General features: G+C 41.9%; 1 protein-coding gene across 9 annotated transcripts in view; it reads left to right on the top strand.

Annotated features, from left to right (window-relative positions):
• LOC110014093 (NACHT, LRR and PYD domains-containing protein 12-like) overlaps positions 1-22,567 on the top strand; it is a 471,367-nt gene that overhangs the window by 441,633 nt on the left and 7,167 nt on the right. For 4 of the 9 annotated variants that reach the window (XM_078934550.1, XM_078934516.1, XM_078934509.1 and 1 more), the window contains 7 exons: positions 8,172-8,276; positions 8,813-8,932; positions 9,209-9,264; positions 9,352-11,176; positions 12,161-12,337; positions 15,191-15,367; positions 18,832-19,008. In XM_078934550.1, the coding sequence (XP_078790676.1) occupies positions 8,172-8,276; positions 8,813-8,932; positions 9,209-9,264; positions 9,352-11,176; positions 12,161-12,337; positions 15,191-15,367; positions 18,832-19,008 (2,637 nt within the window). Of the gene's footprint in view, positions 1-3,217; positions 3,327-3,460; positions 3,558-8,003; positions 8,090-8,171; positions 8,277-8,812; positions 8,933-9,208; positions 9,265-9,351; positions 11,177-12,160; positions 12,338-15,190; positions 15,368-18,831; positions 19,009-22,567 lie in introns of those variants that run through there. The other 5 variants (XM_078934527.1, XM_078934592.1, XM_078934538.1 and 2 more) reach the window with 5 other exon arrangements.

Raw genomic sequence — 22,567 nt, 5'->3', positions numbered from 1 at the left:
AATGTGGAGTTTGTCACGTCAACATGCTCAAGCCTTCTTTTTCCAGAGGGGAGTCCAACTGTCCTCCTAGTGATGCTCCGGTAGTTTCATGGATCAGAAGGTTGAGGGTTCAAGTCCCTTCATGGTTGAAGTCAGACAGAAGAAGAGTTTGGTTTGGATCCTTTCTTGTCTTTCTGTTCTCATTGAGTCTCTTCTAGTTCCAGGTCTGGTTCAAATAGTGGAATCATCCAAAAGGATGAAAACAGTCCTCCAAGCAGACGTCAGATTGAAAAGCTCATCAAAGAACACATCCAACTAGCCAATCAGCAAAGCACTGACAAGCTGGACTTGTGCTCTCCTTCAGTGAAGAACCTCCTCCTGCTGCTCCTCCATCTTTAGCTCTGACTTTGGAAGTCTTAGCTCCTCCTCCTCACCATCACTGTGATCGTCTTCCAACTCCTCCAGAAAGCTGTTTTCTGATGAAGCTCTAACATCTCCTCCCTGTTGCTGCTTTCAGTCCAAACTCACTCTGTTCATGTCAATTCACTCCAGAGAAAATCCTTTTTCTGGGAAGAATTTGCTCCAAGTTTTCCTCCAACTAAGAATCTGCAAACCCAGATGAGAACTCCCAGCAGGAAAAGAATTCATCTGCAGGAAACTAGAAAAAGGCCTTTTTGTGGGAGGAAACCGTTCCAGATCTTTACAAACACCAGAAATCCCAACTTTTCCTCCACTTAGCCTGAGTTTGAGTTCCAGGAAGCGGTGTGTGTTCAAGCTCCGCCCCCAGCAGCATCTCATGAAGCCCCTCCTCCAACATGAGGCCACTGGGGAATTATGAATGAACCTTTACATTTCAACAGAAATTTCGAGCTAAAAACAGGAAAAAAAACTCTCTTCATGTTTGAAAACAATCAAACATTCAAACAGGAAGAGAAAACAACGTTTGTCAGGAAATCAACAGATTTGATTGATTGTAAATCTTCCTCCTGTTGGAGTTTGATGAATGGAAGTAGAATCTGTAGAAAGTCAGTTGATGTTTTCCATTTCAGTAAATGAAGGTTTGATCTGCAGATTTCCTGATCCCTTTCTGACTGGAATCCAGACCAGGGGGGTATTCCAGAAAGCAGGTTATGCTAGCTCCCAAGGTAAGTTTGAGGCTAAGGATGTGGATAACCTCAGTTTTCGGTTCAAGAAATGGAGGTATGTTTCAGGGTATGTAAAGTTGCCATGGCAACTCATGCTGTGAACATAACCTGGTCTGGAGCAGGTTTAGTTGAAGGTTAGTTTGTTTTCAGAGAGGTGAAGCAGCATGGCGTGTCCATTTGAAGATGATTTAGTGTATGAAGAAGCTCAGATAATACTTTTTCCACCATGAGAGGGTGATAAGACCACATATGGATGTTGGAAAATTCAACTTTTTTACTTTGATATAACTTAATTATTTGCTTCAGTTAAGATAAATCATTTTAATGTTAAGTCAGTTTAAAAATAACACGTAGTTTTCAGACAGTTATTTTACTTTCATTCAAATTAATTCAATTAAGTAGGTGTAACTTTGGTGCTGCTGATAGATCGGCACCGCAAGGGATTGTGGGATACCATTCCTTTGCCTGTCTGGACGGATTTGGGTTTAGGTGTGAGTTTTTCACGAAATGTGTTTAGTTGTTTAGCTGTTTTGCTGTGTTTTGCTGAGTTATTTTGTCCTACTTTGCTCAAGTCTCTGCACATTGAGGGAGAGTGAAGGAGGGAGAGGATGATGAGTTTATATAGCACCCCTACTGTCAAGTACTGTAATGAGAATGTTGGGAAATTGGTAAATGTGTGTGTTCCTACTGGGTATATTTTGTCGTTCTTTTTATTGTTATAACAATGAGAATATCTGCCGGCTCAAACTTAGACATATGAGAGTTCAAGAATTACAATAAATTAAGATGGAAAAAATATTAATTGAATTGGAGTAATATGACATTTAGTTAGATAAATATGTAAATTTGAGTTGTATAAACAATTACTGAGTCTTATAGATGTAAGAAATTAGTTTGAATAAATTTAACTCAATTACTTGCTACCAATAAAAGGAATTCACATAAGTTATATATATATATATATATATATATATATATATATATATATATATATATATATATATATATGCGTCACAAGGAAAATGGAAATAAGATCAAAAACTTGTGCGTTTACTTTGTCTGTTCTTCTACTACAAGCAGAAACTCTTTCTTTTGCTGATGAAGCTTTATTACTGTTTTGACTGGCGTATAATCTTCATACGCCATTACTAAAACCTCCTCTTTTCCTCTAAGGTGAAGCTTCATGTGGACGACTTCTTCTTTTCTCCTCTTTTCTGGAGCTTGGGCTCCATGCAGTCTGATCAGCTCTGATTTGGGCTTCAGTTGATGTTTGTGATCAGGAACTCTGGATTCTTCTTAGAAGGAGACGTTCTGCCTCTTTAGCAGAGAGCAGAACCTTTCTACCTCTAAAACGAAAGTCAAAACCCATCTGTGCAAACTATTCTGTTTGTGGTTGTTTCCACTTCCTTTTCCTCTGCAGCTCTGTATTCAAATGCATTTGCTGTCACTTTGTCACTTTGAATCAGCGTCATTAAACAAGAAGGTGTAGCCACCTTAATTTGAAATTTGCCAGAGAATGGAGGAGAAATTAATAATTGCAGTTTGTGCATGGCCTGAATAACACAACACTAAGTCATTTGTGAGATTTGCGCCACTTTCTCAATTTCACATCAAGCCTCTTCCAGCTGGTGGCAGACACACACTAGTAAACAGTAGAAGAAGCCCCTCCCTGCTCGCGGATTTGTGCAGTTCATTGTCTAACGGTTTAGACAGTGTGAGTGTGACACACATTGTCGTACATGCTAAACAAGTGTTTTTTAACGTACATCAAATTCATGGTGTGAACATAGCTTAAGCTTCAGGGTTTGGCTGCAGCTTTCCTCCAGAGGAAGAAACATTGAGACCCTCTGAACTGTTCTCTTCTGCTTCTCTGCAGCAGCTACAGAGATGAAAATTTTTCTTAGATTTCTAAATCAGAATCTTTGTTTCAGTGTTTGTGAAGGAGACTGAAGGAGACATTTCTGTCTAATAATCAAATATTTTTGTTTGAGTTTAATTCAGAGCTGAAATAAATCAGGTTCTCTTTAAGACACAGCAGCTTTTTGTCTCCTGCAGCTACGATCTCACTATTTCTGGTAAATGCAGAGGAAACAGACACCCACATGCAAACACAGACAGCACAGGAAGTCTGCTGTCAAACTCAGTCAGCAGAGTTTGACAGCAGACACAGACGTTGGAGTTTCTCCGTTTTCTTCTTCTTCGGTGAGTCTTTTTGAAAAAGTTGTTTTCTGTTCTCATGATGAAGCTGTTGTTTCTGATCTGTGAGGGAAACAGCAGCAGACAAACACATCAGGGCTTCCTGACAACATGAACTCTGAAAGTGAATGTGTTTTTAGAAATCCAACACATGAGGGGGGCTGTTAGACACCATGATGGCGTGAAGACGTGTTTCCTGAGGCTTTCCAGAGCAGCAACATAAATATTATTTTAAAGGTAAAGGTAAAGGTAAACATTATTGTCCTCAAAGAGGAAATTTGTTCTGGGCCACAGAGCTACAAACTGTTACAACATCCTTCAACGTTCACACATCACATACATGATAAAAGAGCATAAGGCGATTACACAGTAAAAAATAAAATAAAAACAGTTTACAGATTTACACCCCAAGCCTGACCCTCACGGTTGAGAACAGAAACAGAGCAAAACAAAACTCTCCATAAAAATACAACAACTATTAAACTAGGGGCTGGAATACAACGGAATAAATACATAAAGTCCTTTAAAATAAATTTCTCTCCCAACAGCTTCATAGTGCAGCAACGGCGCATCTCATTCCCCAAATTCAGACACCTTGTGGAGTCTGAAGAGTCTCAAATAATCAACAACCAATTTCATGACTTTTAGTCTTTTCTCTACACCTCTGAGTGTTCACCCACCACTGCATCCTTGGATTCCTTCTTCAATTGTCTGGATTTTCCTGTAATTGAACACACACAGTGGTTGATTAGAGGAGCCTATAACAGCTGAAGAGATTCTGCAAGCCACTAATGTTCTTAATGTCATGGGCAGAACAGGTTTCCTGTTGAGTTCTACAGAAAATGTATGCCTAAATTGGCGCCTTTAATAGTTAAGTTTAAACTCTCACTTGAAGTGGGTTCTCTTCAGCTATCACTCCGACAGGCAACTATATCCCTTATCCTGAAAAAAGTCCTTAGTCTGGATGCGGAGAAGGCCTTTAACAGAGTCGAGTGTGACTATCTTGGAGAAATATGGATTTGGTAAAATGTTTAATTCTTGGGTCAGACTTTTGTATACCTCCCCACTTTCCTCAAAACAAATACTCACTGTGACTTTTCCCCTCTTTTTAGAAGTACGAGGCATAGATCTCCTTTGTCGCCATCGCTTTTGCCATAAAGCAGGGGTGTCAGATTTATTTTGGTCTGGGGGCCAAGTTCAACTTGTCTGATCTCAAGTGGGCCGGACCAGTAACATAAAAGCAAATTAACCTCTGGTCAGCTTGTTATCGGTAGTTTTTTCCCCCTCACAAACAGGATCTTAATCACTTGTTATACATTCATTCACAGAGGCCAGTTGGGCTCAGATAAAATTTCACTTTAAAAAAAAAAAAAAAAGAAATATAGTGTCATGGCAAGATAGGCAAGGCAGACCCAAGCGCTGGAACCCGGAAGGAAAACACAAGGTGAGTAAGTTGGTAAGGAAGTTTTAATGTTATTCAGAGTTGCTTGAGATTTTGATGTGGCTGGGGGCTGGAGAGCAGCGAGGGAAGTTGCTGGAAGTAGCTTGAGGTACCTATGGCTTGAGACAAGGCTGGTGGTCGAGTTGATTCGTGGTGTGGCTGGAGGTTGTTGTTGGCTCGAGGCGAGGCTGGAGGCTCTTGGTGTTCCAAGAGGTTCTGTGACTCAGGTAATCCGCTGACTCAGGTGTCCATTCATGGTCAGAATGTCCTGAAGGCGAGGCAATGCAAAAGTTAGCCATGAACACTATGGCAAAACTAGACGAGAGACTAGGTTATGCACCATCAGGGGCAACGAACTGGCGATGAATGCTGGTTCTGTATCCCCTTAAGTAGGCCAGCTGGGTAATGAGGTGAGTGGACACAGCTGGGATGCATCAGGAGCCAAGCAGAGAGGGGAGGGGGAGGAGAGCTGACAGAGGCACCATGATAATTGGTTTATTTAATTTAATTCAGACTGAATATTTTACATCTGACACTGAAGCAACAGTGACCGAAATTTGCTATAAATGACTGGATTCCTTCATTTGCCGCCCAAGTCTCCTTAGAGATGTTGTATTTGCAATCGTAATCCTAGACAGACTTACGGCGGCAAAGCTCGACTGCTTTTGGGGGCACAAGTCTTCTGTAGCCTTCAGCATTTTCTCATGATCATCATCTGAAAAGGGTTTGGATGTTTGCTCTCACTTGTCTGCAATAAGGTGTCTATCACTGCTCCATCACTGACATCACGACTGCAGTAAATGCAAACAGTTCTTCATTAGTCCAGCTAATAGTTGATATGTTTTCTCTTTTCTTAACTGTAAATGGTGGAACTTTTCTTTATGGTGAGTCTCATAGTTGTGCTGAATGTTATATTCTTTGAGCACTGAAACCTGTTGAAGACATTCCAAGCATGCAGATTTTGAATTCAGCTCTTTGAACAAATAAAACTCCTTCCATTTTTCCTGGAAAGCTCGGCACTCCACTTCAACCTTTTTTTTCTTTTTGACAACATTTTGGTCATTAGGGTGTCACTACTAATTATTCTTATAGCAACGTAACAGCAGTGAGGCTCACAGGGAAGCAATCTGCATCTTACTCAGACACAAAGCTGTCAGGTTTTGCTTTTGGCACATGCAGAGATAAACTGTTTCACCTGTTTTGCTTTTCTTTTGCTCCTCCTAGAGGCGGAATTCCACATTTTGGTTAATCCTTTTAAAAGATCTTAACTTTCCACAGAAATGTACCAGAGACTTGCTGTTTTTAAAACATCCCTACAATTTTTACTCTTCATGAGGGGGCCAGATTAAACCATCTGGCGGGCTAGATACGGCCCATGGGCGTGTTTGTTGGACACCCTTGCCATAGAGCCTTTGGCTATCTTGCTGTTAGGAATAATTAGAAACAGAATAGTTAGAAACTCCCTTTACATTTTATTACACTGATGGTTTAAACTTGATTCACTATGTTTTATCATCTCAAAATTATATTACATTTGCACAACCAAGACTATTGTCTCGTAACATTCCTTCAGCATCTTCCCCTTCCATCTTTGTGTGTTCTGGTGTATGCGCTCTGGCAGATGTGAACTGTCATATCGCTAACCGCCACCGGGTGGAGAGTCCCACCTCCCAACCGGGACAGAAAGTCTGGCTCTCATCACGGGACATACGGCTCCAGGCCACCTCCCACAAGCTAGCCCCACGCTACATAGGACCTTATCCCATCGAGAAGGTCATAAACCCCTCCTGTGTGCGGCTGCGACTCCCGGCGGCGCTTAAGGTACATCCCACCTTTCACGTCTCGCAGCTGAAGCCCGTCCAGGAGAGTCCGTTGTGCTCGCCATCTACTTCCCCACCACCCGCCCGGGTCATCGACGGCGCTCCTGCCTACACCGTCAGTAAGGTGTTGGATGTTCACCGCCGGGGCTGCGGCTTCCAGTTTCTTGTGGACTGGGAGGGTTACGGTCCAGAGGAGCGCTCTTGGATCTCCCGCTCCCTCATTCTGGACCATGCTCTCATAGACGAATTCTATCGGGTCCACCCGGATCGTCGTCCAGGACCGCCTGGAGGCGGTCGTTGATGGGGGGGGGGTGGTGGGGGGGGGGGGGGGGTGGGGGGGGTTACTGTCATGGTGCCTCCGGCTGCTACCTCCTCCTCCCTGCTCACTCATTGGAACCAGCTGGCCTTCATCACCTCATCATTTGGCAGACCATTCATAAGGAGATCCATCCCACCATACCATCCCACCATACTACGCCAGTCCGTTCTACTCACTCCGGTGCTTACGCCTGGTCCTAAGCTAAGTAATCTCGCCCTAGTAAATTAAGCTTTCTACTTACCGCTCCTGTCTCATGTCTTCAGGTCATCTCCCCTCTGGTCACGCTGGTTCCTCGCTCCGTTCCTATTACGCCGTCCCCGGCGTCCCTCCTCTCTTCAAGCTGGTCACGCCGTCCTCAGCGTTCCACCTCGCCTCAAGCTGTTTACACCGTCCTCGGTGGTCAACCACGCCTCAAGCTGGTTTCATCCTCCCTTGGCGTCCGTCTCGCCCCAAGCTGGTCTCGCCGTCCTCGGCGCTCCACCTCGTCTCAGGCTGATTACACCGTCCTCGGTGCTCGGCCTCGCCTCAAGCTGTTTCCATCGTCTACGATGTCCGCCTCGCCTCAAGCTGGTCTTGCCGTCCTCGGCTCAGACTACTTTGGATTGCTCACGGACCCTGACTCTGGCCTTTCGATCCTGGACTGTCTCTAACATTAAATATCTTGATCCTACCTCGCCTCCTGAGTTTCTTCCGGGTTACAGCATCTGGGTCTACTTAGCAGTCAAATCATGACAATGAGTTTGATCAGACTTTGACTAGATTCATTTGGAACAAGACTCCCAGAATTCATAAAGCATACCTTCAACAACCCAAGTGTGTGTGTTAAGTGTGTGTTAAAGGAAAAAAACGCATACAATGATTAATATCATTTGTTGAACGTTGCTGTACTAAAATCAAATAAAATAATGTTGAAAAAAAATCCAACAAAATTATAACTACGATGACAAATTCTAACAATATGTGATACAGCCTGATCAGTCGGTTCAGCAGCTTTGTTGACACAAACAAGCAAAAGGTTTTGTGCCAGAGAACAGAACTCAGAACCTCATCTGGTAACAACCAGGATGTCTGTCAGAGTTGAAGAAGACATGTTTCCTCTGCAGATGAACGTGGAAGGTGTGTGTGAGCTGAAACCATCTCTGCTGAAAAGCAGAGATGGTAACCATGACAACCAGAGCAAAGCTCAGAGGTGAGATGAACATCTCCAACTGTCCATGATCTTCTCCATGTCAGAGCTCAGGACTCACACCAGCAACCTTCATTCTTCACAGGAACCAACCTGGACCTGGATCTGGATCCAGCTGGAGGTCCGACAGGAGTGACATGTCAAAGGATTTACCAATTAACTTCAAGGACATCCATTCAGGAGTGGAACAGTGAGTGTTTGTCAGAGTTTTTGGAGGCTGTATTCTAGTTCAGATGATCAACAGTTTTCAGATGAAGGACTTGAGGTCTGGTTCAGTTCTGGATCTCTCTGATCAGACTCACTTGGAGCATCATGTGTGTGATGAGATCTTTTCAGTTGAGTCTTCTGAGAGTCTCTGAGAGACATCAGAGATGTTGGAGAAGAAAACATGTTGACTGCTGACTCTGACTGACAGCAGCTCCAGTCTAATGAGAAGAATCACTGCAGACTCCTAGGATTCAGATTTTCATGCTTTCCAAACATCACATTGTTCTAGTTTGACTTTCTGCTCTCAGAATTTCTACATTTCTACATGGAGAATTGGAATCAGCTTTTCTAGAAAAAAGTCTGGATTGACTGACAGAAAATGCTGAAAGCTGGAAACTGTTGATCCAAACATGTCATGTTATTCCAGACTAAACAGCTCAGTCTGTGTTCATGTCAAAGTCCATCAGCTGTTCATGAATAAGCAGATCCTCCAACACTCTGATGGTTTGGTGTTTGCAGAGGTCAACAGGTCACACAGAGAGTCCAGTCTGCAGCCTCCAGCTGTGGATCCATGAAGAGTGACTGGTCCAAAGGTGAACCTCCATTCTTCAGAACTGAACTAGGACCTTCAGACTCACAGTAAGAAACAGTTTACAGTGAACAAAGCAGAGTTCAGCTTTCAGCAGGAACAACAATGTTCTCATCAAGAACATCAGCTGATCCATCCAGGAAGGTCAACCATCTGCTGTGAGCGCTTTAGGTCTGAGAGGAAAGAAAAGAGTTGGACAACTCTTGAGGACACAAAGCTCAGTCTGTGAGGATGAAGCAAACAGCTGAACTTTGCTCCATGATCAGAGTTAGTCTGGAACTTCCCACTGACTGCTTTGATTGTTGTTCACTAACGTTTCTCCTTAGTGTCCACAGAGAGAAGAAGAGGAGCGGACCCCAGTCTGCAGAAAGACCCAGAGCTGGTGAGTCAGAGCCTCATCATCTGCTGATGGATTCTTCTGGAAACATGTGGAACACTCATGAAGGAGTTTTCTTCTCTGCTCTTTCAGCAGATGTTGGTCTGCAGGAGATGTTTGGAGAACATCAGATCAGTCTGAGGAGCAGAAGTGAACATGTGGCTGAAGGAACTGAAGAAGCAGGAAGAGAAACGCTCCTCAACAGGGTCTACACTGAGCTCTACATCACAGAGGGACTGAGACCAGAGGGTCACACCCAACATGAGGTGATGCAGCTGGAGACCACCACCAAGACCAACCAGCTCCATGACACTGCAATCAAGAACCCAGACATCTTCAAAGTCCTCCCTGACCAACACAGATCCATCAGAGTGGTTCTGACCAGCGGAGTTGCTGGAGCTGGAAAAAGCTTCTCAGTGCAGAAGTTCACTCTGGACTGGGCCGAGGGCTTGGAGAACCAAGACATCAGTGCTGTGGTTCCTCTGTCCTTCAGGGAGATGAACTTGATCAGAGATGAGCAGCACAGTCTTCTCACTCTGATCCAGCTGTTCCATCCAACACTCCAGAAGATCCCAGCAGAACAGCTGTCTGTCTGCAAACTTCTGTTCATCTTTGATGGTCTGGATGAAAGCAGACTTTCTCTGGACTTCAACAACAGTCCGCTGGTGTCTGATGTCACACACAAGTCCTCAGTCAACGTGCTGCTCACTAACCTCATCCAGGGACGACTGCTGCCCTCAGCTCTGGTCTGGATCACTTCCAGACCTGCAGCAGCCAATCAGATCCCTCCTTCATGTGTGGACAGACTGACAGAAGTCCGAGGCTTCAATGATGCTCAGAAGGAGGAGTACTTCAGGAGGAGGTTCCCAGATGGAGAGCTGTCCAGCAGAATCATCTCCCACATCAAGGGCTCCATGTCCCTCTACATCATGTGTGAAGTTCCAGTCTTCTGCTGGATCACTGCTGTGGTTCTGGAGAACCTGCTGACCTCAGAGCAGAGAGGAGAGCTGCCCACCACCCTGACTGACATGTACTCCCACTTCCTGATGGTCCAGACAAAGAGGAAGAAGAACAAGTACCAGCAGGAACATCAGACAAGTCCACAAGAGCTGACAGAGACTGACAGGGAAGTTCTTCTGAAGCTGGGGAGGCTGGCATTTGAACATCTGGAGAAAGGAAACATCATGTTCTACCAAGAAGACCTGCAGCAGTGTGGTCTGGATGTCACAGAGGCCTCAGTGTACTCTGGAGTTTGTACTGAGATCTTCAGAAGAGAGTGTGGGATCTTCCAGAAACCGATCTATAGCTTTGTTCATCTGAGCGTTCAGGAGTTTCTGGCTGCAGTCTACATGTTCCACTGTTACTCCAACAGGAAGGTAAAGGTCATTGAGGACTTCCTGAAGAAGAACATGAAGAACCCATCCCTGGATGAGTTTCTGAGGAGAGTCATGAAGAAATCCCTGCAGAGTCAAACTGGACACCTGGACCTGCTGGTTCGATTCCTTCATGGTCTCTCTGTGGAGTCCAACCAGAGACTCTTAGGAGGCCTGCTGGGTCAGACAGAGAAGAATCCAAAAACCATCCAGAGAGCCATTGGCAACTTGAAGAAGATAAACAGTAAATTAATCTCTCTTGACCGAAGCATCAACATCAGAGGAGTTTCTCCTGACAGAAGCATCAACATCTATCACTGTCTGATGGAGATGAAGGACCTCTCAGTTCATCAGGAGATCCAAGAGTTCCTGAAGTCAGAGAACAAATCAAAGAAGAAACTCTCAGAGATCCACTGCTCAGCTCTGGCCTACACTCTGCAGATGTCAGAGGAGGTTCTGGATGAACTGAACCTAAACCAGTACAACACATCAGATGAGGGTAAACGGAGACTGATCCCAGCTGTGAGGAACTGCAGAAAGTTCAGGTGAGTCCAGAAGTGATTGTGATGATAAATAAGGTCAGTGTTCAGATTGATTTACAAAGAATGAAAGGTTTGAAAATGATTAGAAATAAAAAACATGAAAGAAGAAAATCAGTTTGATTTTAACACTCATATGATCATTTAGCTAAAGATCAAAGAAGGATCAGATTTGTCCAAATGAAATCCAATCCAGAACCTTCTGAAAGGTTTGAACCCAAAGCAGATGGTCCAGAATGAATGGATGTCTTCATTTCCACAATGTCCGTCATTCTAGAAGCACATTTCTACAATGCTCTTTCTTCTGTTCCTCATCTTTTTTCTAGATAAATCATTGATCTGTAAATGACACAGTTTGATGACTAAAAGAAGAAACTGAAACTGATTCTTTCTTCTGATCCTTTTGGTTCCTTCAGTTCGGTCAACCATCATCTGCATACATACAGTCTCTCTTGAAGATCTGAGTCCAACACACAGCAGTGCAGACAGAAAATCAGGGAAATCTGTCTAATATCTGCTTTTTCACTAGCTTGTAATGATTGTTTATCCAGTTCCATTGAAAGGATTCATGTTTTTGCTGTTGTTTACAGCTTCAGAGCTGAAAACATAAAATATAATTTTGGAAATGAAAACAGAAAACTGGATCAGAACCAGAATTTAAAAACTTTCAATATTTAATCATCCTCATCCTCATCATCATGGTTAGAGTGACAGCTGTCAGTCTCTGTGATCCAGATGTTCTACTGGTAACTTTGGGGTTCAGACCTCAGATCACTGACAGACTGAGGCCAGCATGAAGCTCCATGGAGCTCCACCTTCTCTCCTCCAGCTGCAGATGAAAGAAAGATGAAGGTCTGAGAGAGACTGATGAGGAGGATTGTTTTAGGATGAAGATGAAGCTCTGATGAAGAGAGAAATGTCCAACTAGAACTTCATCACAGCCTGAATTCATCATCGATCATCTGTTTCTGTCTTTGTTCCTCTTCACAGACTTCCACAACGCTGTGGACTCTCTGAGACTCACTGGGAAATTGTGGCCTCAGCTCTGAAGTCTAACCCATCCCACCTGACAGAACTGGACCTGAGCAACAAAAGCCTGGAGGATTCATCCATGGAGGTTCTGTGTTCTGGACTGGAGAGTCCAAACTGCAGACTACAGACTCTGAGGTCAGAACATTGAAGCTGCTGGTTGGTTCATTTCTACATTTGTAGTTCTTCACTGAAGCTGAAAGGTTTGGATTCAAAGATAATCTGGGTTTTCCACAAATTGAACATCTTTGATTCTTTGAAGAGTCTGCAGTGGAAAAAAAACAGCTGCTTAGATTTTCTTTAGAGGAAAGATGTTTCCATGGCAACAAAAGGTTCACCTGTTGAAACATTTGACAGATTTCTGAGTTTAAAGAGTCAGAAAACAAACAAGAACTCAAACTAATGACAGACTAGTCATTCTGATCAAACCTGTCTGAAAGCTGACCGAGGTCAAAGTTCAAATCAGACACTTGAGCGTGTATGTGTACTTACACAGACACAAGTGAGAGTCAGACTAGAGAGGAAAATCAGAGAAAAAAGGAGAGTTTTGGTGCAGAAATGAAAGAATTGAGTAAACCTGCAGAGACAGATTTGTAGCTGCATATCGGTGTAATGTCAGACAAGGATATGATAATTCTTCACAACCAATGAGCTCTGGGCCAATTTGATGGATGTGAAATGTTAGCATATTTTCTAAATATTGAAATTAAAATCGTTGTGTTTTGTTTTTTTACTCAAGAAAAGATCAACAAAGTTAAGAGTAAAGAGATTATACGTTTAACAATATTTGATAAAGGATTAAATGCAGAATATAAAGAGAATGAGTTTAGCGTCAGCACGCTGCACCACAGCAACACTTCTGTCAGAGATCAGTGGTCCAGATTGTCAGAATCTCTCAGTCTTCTGTTCTCTCCAATGGTTAACTAGACTCCTTCTGAGGGTGTTCCTCTGTGTGGATCAGTTTCCATGTGAACCAGAATCTGGGAGTCAGAAACTGGACTTTTAAGTTGAAATTAAACATTTATTGTTCACATTTAGATTTGACATTTAAAAATTTAAAAACTGCTCTTTGGTCAGAGCTTCATTTACTGGGTTCTGGAAATTTGGGTAGTGATCCAATACTAAATATTTATGGGGCTGAAATTGCGGATATTGATACAGAAACAGAATAAAAAGTGGATTTCTGAAGACAGACATCAGTGATCACCTTCCGGTATTTGAAAACTATGAATGTGTTTTTAGAGAAATAAAAGAGAAAAGGCAAATAATCTACAGAAGAAAACTGACTGAGGAATCAATAAATGCATTGAAATCAGAACTAAAAGCACAAACCTGGAAAACTCTGTATGAAAGCAACGATGTTAACTCAGCTTATAAACTATTCATACAGGAGTTTACATCTGTTTACGACAAAAACTGCCCACTTACAAAATCCTGTAACAGAAATCAACATAACAAAACCCCATGGATGACAACTGGACTGAGAAACGCATGCAAAAAAGAACAGCTTATACAAACATTCCTTTAAAAACAGAACTGTTGAAGCAGAGCTGCGATACAAAAAATATAAAAATAAACTAAACCGTATCATGACAACAGATATATTAGAAAAAATAAATCAAACAAACATCATTAGAAAACATAAAAGAAATAAATAAAGAGAAAACAAATCACCCAGACTCTCTAGTTGGTAAAAATGAGATGTGCAACAATATTCAGGACATGACAAAGGTATGAAGGTAACAATGCTCCAAAAAGAACGCACTTGTAGATTTGATTTGAGAACTTGTAATATAGAATGTGAAAACTTGTGCATCAAAAATCTGCATCTGTGTGTAAAAATCTTCTGCTGTGATCTGCCAAATTTCCATTTGCATGTGTTCATTTAGAGTTACAACTTCAAATCTGTGAATAAAACTGCTCAAATGTGCTTCTGCGTGTGCTCCAATCTGCTGGCGGAAATCACAAGTGCGCTACAACTGCGCTCTGAATTCTGACACATTCCTTGCGTGAAACTTGTGTCTAAACTGATCTGTGTCCGATAATGGAACAAGGGGGGGGGGGGGGGGGTTAGAGGAGCCAGAGTCAACCAATCAGAGTGCAGGACTTAGAGGACTTGGTTAAGTTAGAAAAATCTTCACATATTCGGACTTCCTGCTTCAATAACTCTTCTGATTGACGTTCAAATGTGACAGCAAGTCTCCCAATCATTTTGTATTAACACAGAGAGTGAACTAAAAATGCATTTCTAAAGAAAAAAACTCTTCCTGCATTTTAATGAGAAATGATCTCTTCGTGCTTAAATGCAGACATGCAGCTAGACGGCTGCCAACAGGAAAATCAGCTGTTCATCACAGGGCCCCAGTTTGACATAACCTTTCCTAGGACACTGGGGACCCGTTTCATCCTAGCTCTGGGGGATAGCACCTCTAGAGGCGCGCAGGGGAGGTCGAGATGAGGGTAGTTTGGGTGATGGACCAGGAGGAGCGGGAGCTGGACGGGATTTGGGTGAACGACGGAGGGGGCGTGTTGGAGGGGGCTAGGATGAAGGACGTGTTGGAGGGACTTAGGGTGAAGGATAAGGAGGGGGCGCTGGAGGGGTAGGAGAGCTTCTGTATGGTGTGAGGCTCACAGGTGTTAGGGGAGCCATCTAAATTCCTGACTTAATGAGGCTATCAAAATGGCTAGGTAGGGCAATGGGTGAAAGTGGGGGGGGCGAAAAGGAGAGTGAGTCTTCATGAATAATTCCTGATGATCAATGACATTTCAATTCCTCGTCTGTTTTAACTTCCTTTCAAGTCATTTCTAATCTATTGCATTTTCATTCATGATCATGTTTTTGGGTCCAAATCCAAAAGAAATGAGCAAACAGTGAAAATGTCATCTGTCAGTCTGTCATATACGGGCAGGTCCCACCTGACTGAATGGACCAAGTTCCTGGACCTCCAGCTGCATCACTGCTCCTGAACACACTTTTCTGTCTGATTGCAGGTTGAAGAACTGCAGTTTGTCAGAGATCAGCTGTGAAGCTCTGGTCTCAGCTCTAAAGAAAAACCCGTCTAATCTGACAGAACTGGACCTGAACTGGAACCAGAACCTGCAGGATTCAGGAGTTCTTCATCTTTGTGGTCTTCTGGAGAGTCCAGACTGCAGACTGCAGACTCTGAGGTCAGTAAAGAAGCTGATGTAACACTTCTGATTAAATTGCACAATGAAAAGAAATTAGACTAGGCAGGTTCATCTCAGGGAGGAAATGTAATGCAATATGTACAATGGGTAAATAATTGGTTTTCTTTCAGTCCAGTGTTCAAACAAGTTCACTCTCTTTGGGTGTTGCAGTACAAATCTTTGAAGTTGATGAATTTGCACCAATAATTGTTGCTTGGTGAAAGTTATTGTTGAGTGTTGGTGTGGATTTTCTTTGTCCTACCGCGTCAGTAGGGACGGTTGGGCATTTAGTCCAGGTGGGCTCAGCTGGCTTCCATCAGCAGATGGGAGGAGAGTTTTCCCGGGTGGAAAAAAAACCTGGCCTGTATAAACAGGACCAAATACTTTAAAATATTGAATTATGTTTCATTTCAATTAATTTCATGACAATTTGTTTTCTTAATATGCATATTTTTCCAAAATAGAATACATCTGATTAATTCCTGACGAAAAAACACCATCAAATCATAATTCACAAAATCAACATGCACATGATCAATAGTTCATCATTTTTGCGTACTCATCATTACATAATTAAAAAAAAGGTCTTAGAGTTCTCCCATCATTTCCTTCCTCATTTTTCATCATCACAAACCGAGATCAACTGTCTGTCTGAGATCAGCTGACGCCTGCACCAGCTGACACAGACACACACAAAAACAAAACAGTGTCACTCACCAGTTAAAGCACAAGAAAAGCGTGAGTAGAATTTAAAGGCTAAATGGTGCAGGGTGTTGTACAGCAAGGATTTCGCCTTTAACTTCCGAATGAATGTCGTCTGTCAAATTTTATTTTTATTTAAAAAAAATTTTTTTGTCGTCTGTTAAATATCTCCGCCACTGATTTATAATGGAACGTACTTGGAAGTTGTCTGTGAAATCCAGTTCTGAAATATCACGACATCTCGCGATATTTCCAAAAGCGTGTGTACAAAAGCTTAAAGGGACAGTGCAGATTAAACTGGTTACTCTGAACTTCCAAAAAGATGAGAAGAACGGATCAGGTGAAGAACTTTCTGATGTTTCACTGGAAGATTTTCTGTCTACAGCCGTGTTTGAAACAAACTGATGATTGGTTCAGATTCTCTTCATCAATTGAATTGATTGTTCTGATGATTGATAGAAATTGATCTGTTTCAATCAAGATCTTCTAAATCAGGATCTCCAACCTATTTTAGAAAACAGTTTGAAAAGATCTTTAAATAATAAATCTAGAACAAACACTTCCTTTGAATGTCACGAGTACAACAAAAACACACAAAGGCAAGACAACAAAAGAGCATTTTGAATTGAGTTGCCCCCAGATTTCTGGCTCTTTGCACTGAGCCAGTTCCTCAAACACACAAGCCTCCCGGGGCCTCATTTATAAACGTTGGGTACGCACAAAAGAAGGCGTACGCCACTCTCTACGCAATAATTGAGATTTATAAAAAGCAAACTTGATGGGAAAATGTGCGGTCCTCCATGCAAGCTGTGACCCAGGCGTATGCACAAAAACGGGTGAAATGAGAAACGGCGACACCGTCGGCAGATGGAAGAAACACCTGAAAGTGAAAATGACAATACTGCCTCTCAGAAATAACATGAAGACTTCACAAAGCAAGTCTTACAATTAACAGCCTACACGAACACCCGTTTGATCAATCAGCAGTGAAACAAACAAAAAAATCAAACAAAAATTACAACAGAAATTCAAATGAACACATATTTGCAAAAAGAAAAGTGAAATATGTTCTGCAATATTGGCATGTTGTGCAATTCATCCTCATAAATAATATAGTTAACAGAACGAAATAATGTACAAAACTGATATTCTCGTCAGTGTGTCCGTCTGGCGGAGCAGATATAGGTGCAATTAGACAGACAGGCAGACAGACACACAGACAGACAGACATATTAATTGTCCACTGGGGAAAGTTGTTTTCATATTAAAACATTTCTTCATAAGCTATTATGGTATTCATGCATATGCCTTTAGTTTGTTTTATTTTTGATAAAACAATGTATGGCGTATGTCTCAACCATTCAGAAAGCAACAAGAAATTACATTTTGCGCTGAAAAATGTTTATGTTTTGTATTTTTTTTGTGCAATATTTGTTAATAAAATTTATTTAAAGACAGAAATTTGGAGACAGAGCACATGGAGACTTTTCCCTCTGGAGAGACGGCTTCCAGTTTGTTTGTAGAGACATAAGGACACATTTGGATGAGAAAATGAGCTGGGATTGGTGAGTGGAGGAACTGCTGGTGAGCTGAAGGCCGGATAGCTGTTTTCTGGATGGGAAAGGACGGAGCGGGAGTCGGAGTGGAGGCTGTGGAGCTAACATGCATCAAGCTGGTCACATGGAAGCGCAGTCGTCGTCTTTTTGTTCTCTCTGGATCTGACTGGATTATTGCAACAAACCCCAATGTTTTCCAAGAGCAACAACAGGCCTGCAAGCATTTTTCTTGGTTTTAAGTTGCCGGTACCGGGACTAAACTGGACTGTGTGTGTGAGCACGCGCATGAGAAAAGCTCTGAAAGGGTTTCAATGTTCAATGTTCTACGGTTTGGACTTCTGTGCTTTACTTTGTTAGAAACTAAAGGTGGTAATATGTGGGAAACTTTGATGGAGACATTTATTTGTCATTTGGATGGAAATCACTGTTTAAAAAGGAGATGACTTACCAACTTATAAATAACTTAACTATCCACTTGACATTTTTTGAAACCAAGAACCCACCCTTTTTTCTAAGCTAAGCTAACAGGAGGGCTCCATGGGTGCTACACATAATTAGCATAACATCAATATTATAGCACCATTAGCATCATTAGCATGGTGCTACAATATTGATTTTATGCTTTACTCCAATCAACAGAAGTCCAAAAAAACAGAAAGCTGGGAAAATAAAATCCTGATTTTCCCAAAAATGATTTTCTAAAACATCAAATTGAAATGAATCAATAAAAAGAGAAATGGGTCTATCGACCAACCAAGGCCATATAGAACCACACACCAGGCTGGATGTGGCCTGGAAGGCTTGATTTTGACACAAATGTCCCAAAGGATTTCTGGGTGATGAAAATGCATTTTACAGTTTAGGATTCGAGATGAAGAAATACAATTTAAGCCTACATTTTTGAAATCAAAGCTTTAAATCAAAGCGAAATCTATTGGATCGTCAATATGTAGTCATGAATAATTCATGATGATCAATGTCATTTCAATTCCTCGTCTGTTTTAACTTCATTTCAAGTCATTTCTTATCTATTGCATTTTCATTCATGATCATGTTTTTGGGTCCAAATCCAAAGAAATTAGCAAACAGTGAAAATGTCATCTGTCAGTCTGTCATCAGGGCGGGTCCCACCTGACTGAATGGACCAAGTTCCTGGACCTCCAGCTGCATCACTGCTCCTGAACACACTTTTCTGTCTGATTTCAGGTTGGAGAAATGCAGTTTGTCAGAGATCAGCTGTGAAGCTCTGGGCTCAGCTCTAAAGAAAAACCCGTCTAATCTGACAGAACTGGACCTGAGCGGGAACAAGAACCTGCAGGATTCAGGAGTTCTTCATATTTGTGGTTTTCTGGAGAGTCCAGACTGCAGACTGCAGGCTCTGAGGTCAGTAAAGACCATCAGTCCATCAGTTGTTTGACGCTTTTCATGTCACCTTTTCATTGTGTTCATGAAGTGTTAAACTCTATTCTACATAACCGTTTCTTGTCTTTGGGCCTGAGATAAACTTTTTAGGTTTCAGAACCAAAAATAAATGTTATTGAAAGTTCACTGACTGAATATTAGACGTTTCCATTCAACTAAAAGACACAATTGTGTTGAATCCAGCAGTGGAGGAAATCCAAGGAGATCTAAAGAAGGGTTTTCAGGATTCTCCCAAGATGAAGTCCAAATCCACATGAAAGAACAATTGTCTGTGTAGAGCAGGGGTCGGGAACCTATGGCTCGCGAGCCATATATGGCTCTTTTGATGGTCACATGTGGCTCGCAGACAAATCTTTAATTATACTTTTTTTTCATTAGTCCAGTCCTTTTCGGGCGCGATGCGATGGTAGAGGCGCGCAGTAGTAGCGGTGCTTGGAGAGAAAACCATCAGTTTACTATTATCTATTATTTCACAGAGTTTGTACCAGCCGGAAACCTGTGAATTGCCGTGCCTAAAACTGCGCGCTCCCGTCTCTGAGAATGAGCGCGCATTAGCGGAGACGGGATGTGTGAGGAAGAAAGCAGAGAGTGTGTGTGTGTGGGGGGGGGGGGGTTGTGGGCACGGCCAGCAGGTGAATCGCTCAGGGATGGTAAAAACGTAAAACCCGCTTCCCGTCACTCACTGCAGCGTGTGAGTGTGTGTTTGGCTCCATGTCTGCATGTGAGCGGTCTGTCTCACATCTACAGAACAGTCAGACCTACGATCACGTTTAAAGTCTCAACGCCTGCGTGAAGCAGAAACTCACCACGGATAAAAACCAGACTAGACAATCAGCAAAACTACCACGAGAAATACTGATCATTTATTAGCAACAGCATAACAATGTTATTAAAAAGAATCCACAGACTTATTGTACTTTAAAAATGTTGAAATTACATCAAATGCACACATTCATTTGTATATTTAGTTTTAAACAAATTGTCGCGGACAGAGTTTAACTGGGTGGCTGTTGGGCCGCGTTAAAAGTTCTGGAGTTTATTGAACTCATCAAGCAGAAGTCTGATTGGCTCTCAGTTCTGTCACTCAGCCTGTTGTTAGGTAGTTTGGACCAATGGGGTTCAGCTATGGGCCGAAAAAGGGAAATGGGAGGGCTGGAGCGGGAGCAGGGGAATATAAAGTTGGGAGAAGCGCTCTCTCTCGTCTCGGCGGGAGAGATTCAGGAGTTGCTGAATTAATTGTACGGCGTTTGTTGCGGTCTGCAGTAACCAGAATAAAGAACTTTAAAAGATGTTACGTCTCAGTGCCTCAGTGTGGGAAAGGGACGCTACATTATTGTATGGCTCTTTGGAAATTACATTTAAAAATATTTGGCGTTTATGGCTCTCTCGGCCAAAAAGGTTCCCGACCCCTGGTGTAGAGCATCAAGAATGGAAGTGAAAGAAGACTTTCATGTTCTGCACTAGCTTTCTGCTATTCTGCTTAACTGCAGGAACAAATGGGTGGCTGCCCCCAGATTTCTGGCTCTTTGCACTGAGCCAGTTCTTCAAACACACAAGCCTCCTGATCTGTTCAGAGGAGAGAGAAGCTCTCTTTTTCTGAACCACATGTCCAGAGAGGGACAATCATCTCTCACAAGTTACTGATGGTGCTGCTGTCTCCAGGTACTTGTGTGCAAGGCGGCCCCTTGATGTTTGACCACCACTTAAGGGGCCAGTCCTCCAAGCTGATTGTGGGATTTGCTTTGTAGAAAAATGAGAGCATTGGCTGAAGTGTCCCATTCTTCTCTCACTCTTCTGCTTTCTGGATCTTCTGCTCTGCATTTAGGTCTTTCAGGTTATCAGGATGTTTAGACTCACAGTGTGGTCTTAGATTAGGTTCTTTCATTAAAGCCACAGTAGCTCCAGCAATCAGAGCCATTGGTTTAGCAGCAATGTCAGAAACATTTCCTCAGCCTCCCATGGGTTTTTAAAGGCTCTGTGTTCAGAATCCACTGTTGTCTTCAGCATGGTGGTGGCTAGCTTCACAATAACTTGCAGCATCATCAGCTAGTTTGGATTGAAGCAGTAAGAGTTCATGTTGGATAACTGTGTCAAATGTTCTCCAGTTCATTTGATGTCATAGAGAAATGTGGTTTTGATTTTCACCACTAAGGGGCGCTAGTCATAAAGCAGAGATGCAGATGATGTCATCATGGTGAACACGGATAGAAACAGGATTTTCTTTTGATCATCGCCTCCGTCACATTTTCCTCTGAGTTCCTGGGAAGTTCAGTTTAGCAAGGCAGCTGGAGCACTGCATCATGGGATCTGTAGTTACTAATGTTACCAGCCCTCATTTTGCCGCTCTGTTAATAACATTAATATAAAAAATATTTTAAAAATAATAAGAAAAATAATAACAATATTATAAAACGATTTCACACACCAGATCAGGGGGAGTATTCCAGAAAGCAGGTTATGCTAGCTCCCACGGTAAGTTTGAGGCTAAGGAAGTTGATAACCTCAGCTTTCGGTTCCAGAAATGGAGGTATGTTTCAGGGTATGTCAAGTTGCCATAGCAACTCATGCTCTGAACATAACCTCGTCTGGAGTAGGTTTAGTTGAAGGTTAGTTTGTTTTGAAAGAGGTGAAGCAGCATGGCGTGTCCATTTGAAGATGATTTAGTGGATGAAGAAGCTCAGATAATACTTTTTCAACTGTGAGAGGGTGATAAGACCACATATGGATGTTTGAAAGATAAACTTTTTTACTTTGATCAAACTTAATTATTTGCTTCAGTTAAGATAAATCTTTTTATTTTGTTAAGTCAGCTTAAAAATAACACATAGTTGTCAGACAGTTGTATAGATGATGTTGGAAAATTCATAAATGAAGGTGTACAGTTTGGGCATATCATTTCGGTCTTTTTATTGTTAGAAAAAGAGCATATCTGCTGGCTCAAACTTAGACATATAAGAGTTCAAGAATTATAATTCATTAAGATGGAAAAAATATTAATTGAATTGGAGTAATGTGACATATAGTTAGATAAATATGTAAATATGTAAAAAAAAAAAGAAAGAAAAATTTCTGTTTATAACGGTTCTTGAGCGTGACCGTTTTCTTTATATTCTTTTTTTTTATGTTTGTGTTTTTTGTTTTGTTTTATTTTTTAATATATATATTTGAAATAAACTTGTTTCCATTCCTATTTGAGTTGTATAAACAATTATTGAGTTTAATAAACGTAAGAAATTAGATTGAATAAATTTAACTCAATTATTACTTGTTATCAATAGAAGTACTTCATTTAAGTTGGCAAAATTGGATAAGTTATATATATATTTGCGTCACAAGGAAACTGGAAATAAGATCAGAAACTCCTGCATTTTCTTTGTCCATTATTTTTCTCCAAGCAGAAACTCCTTCTTTTGCTGATGCAGCCGTGTTACTTCTTTAATGGACGCATAATCTTCATACGCCGTCATTAAAATCTCAGACTCTGTCTCACTGAAGTATAGCGCTTCTTTTTTTCACCACG

Source organism: Oryzias latipes, chromosome 2, assembly GCF_053564925.1.
Source record: "Oryzias latipes strain Hd-rR chromosome 2, Olatipes_Hd-rR_3.1".
NCBI classification, from domain to species: Eukaryota; Metazoa; Chordata; class Actinopteri; order Beloniformes; family Adrianichthyidae; genus Oryzias; species Oryzias latipes.
Note: the sequence above shows the minus strand (reverse complement) of the source record. Positions and strands in the feature narration are given on the sequence as shown.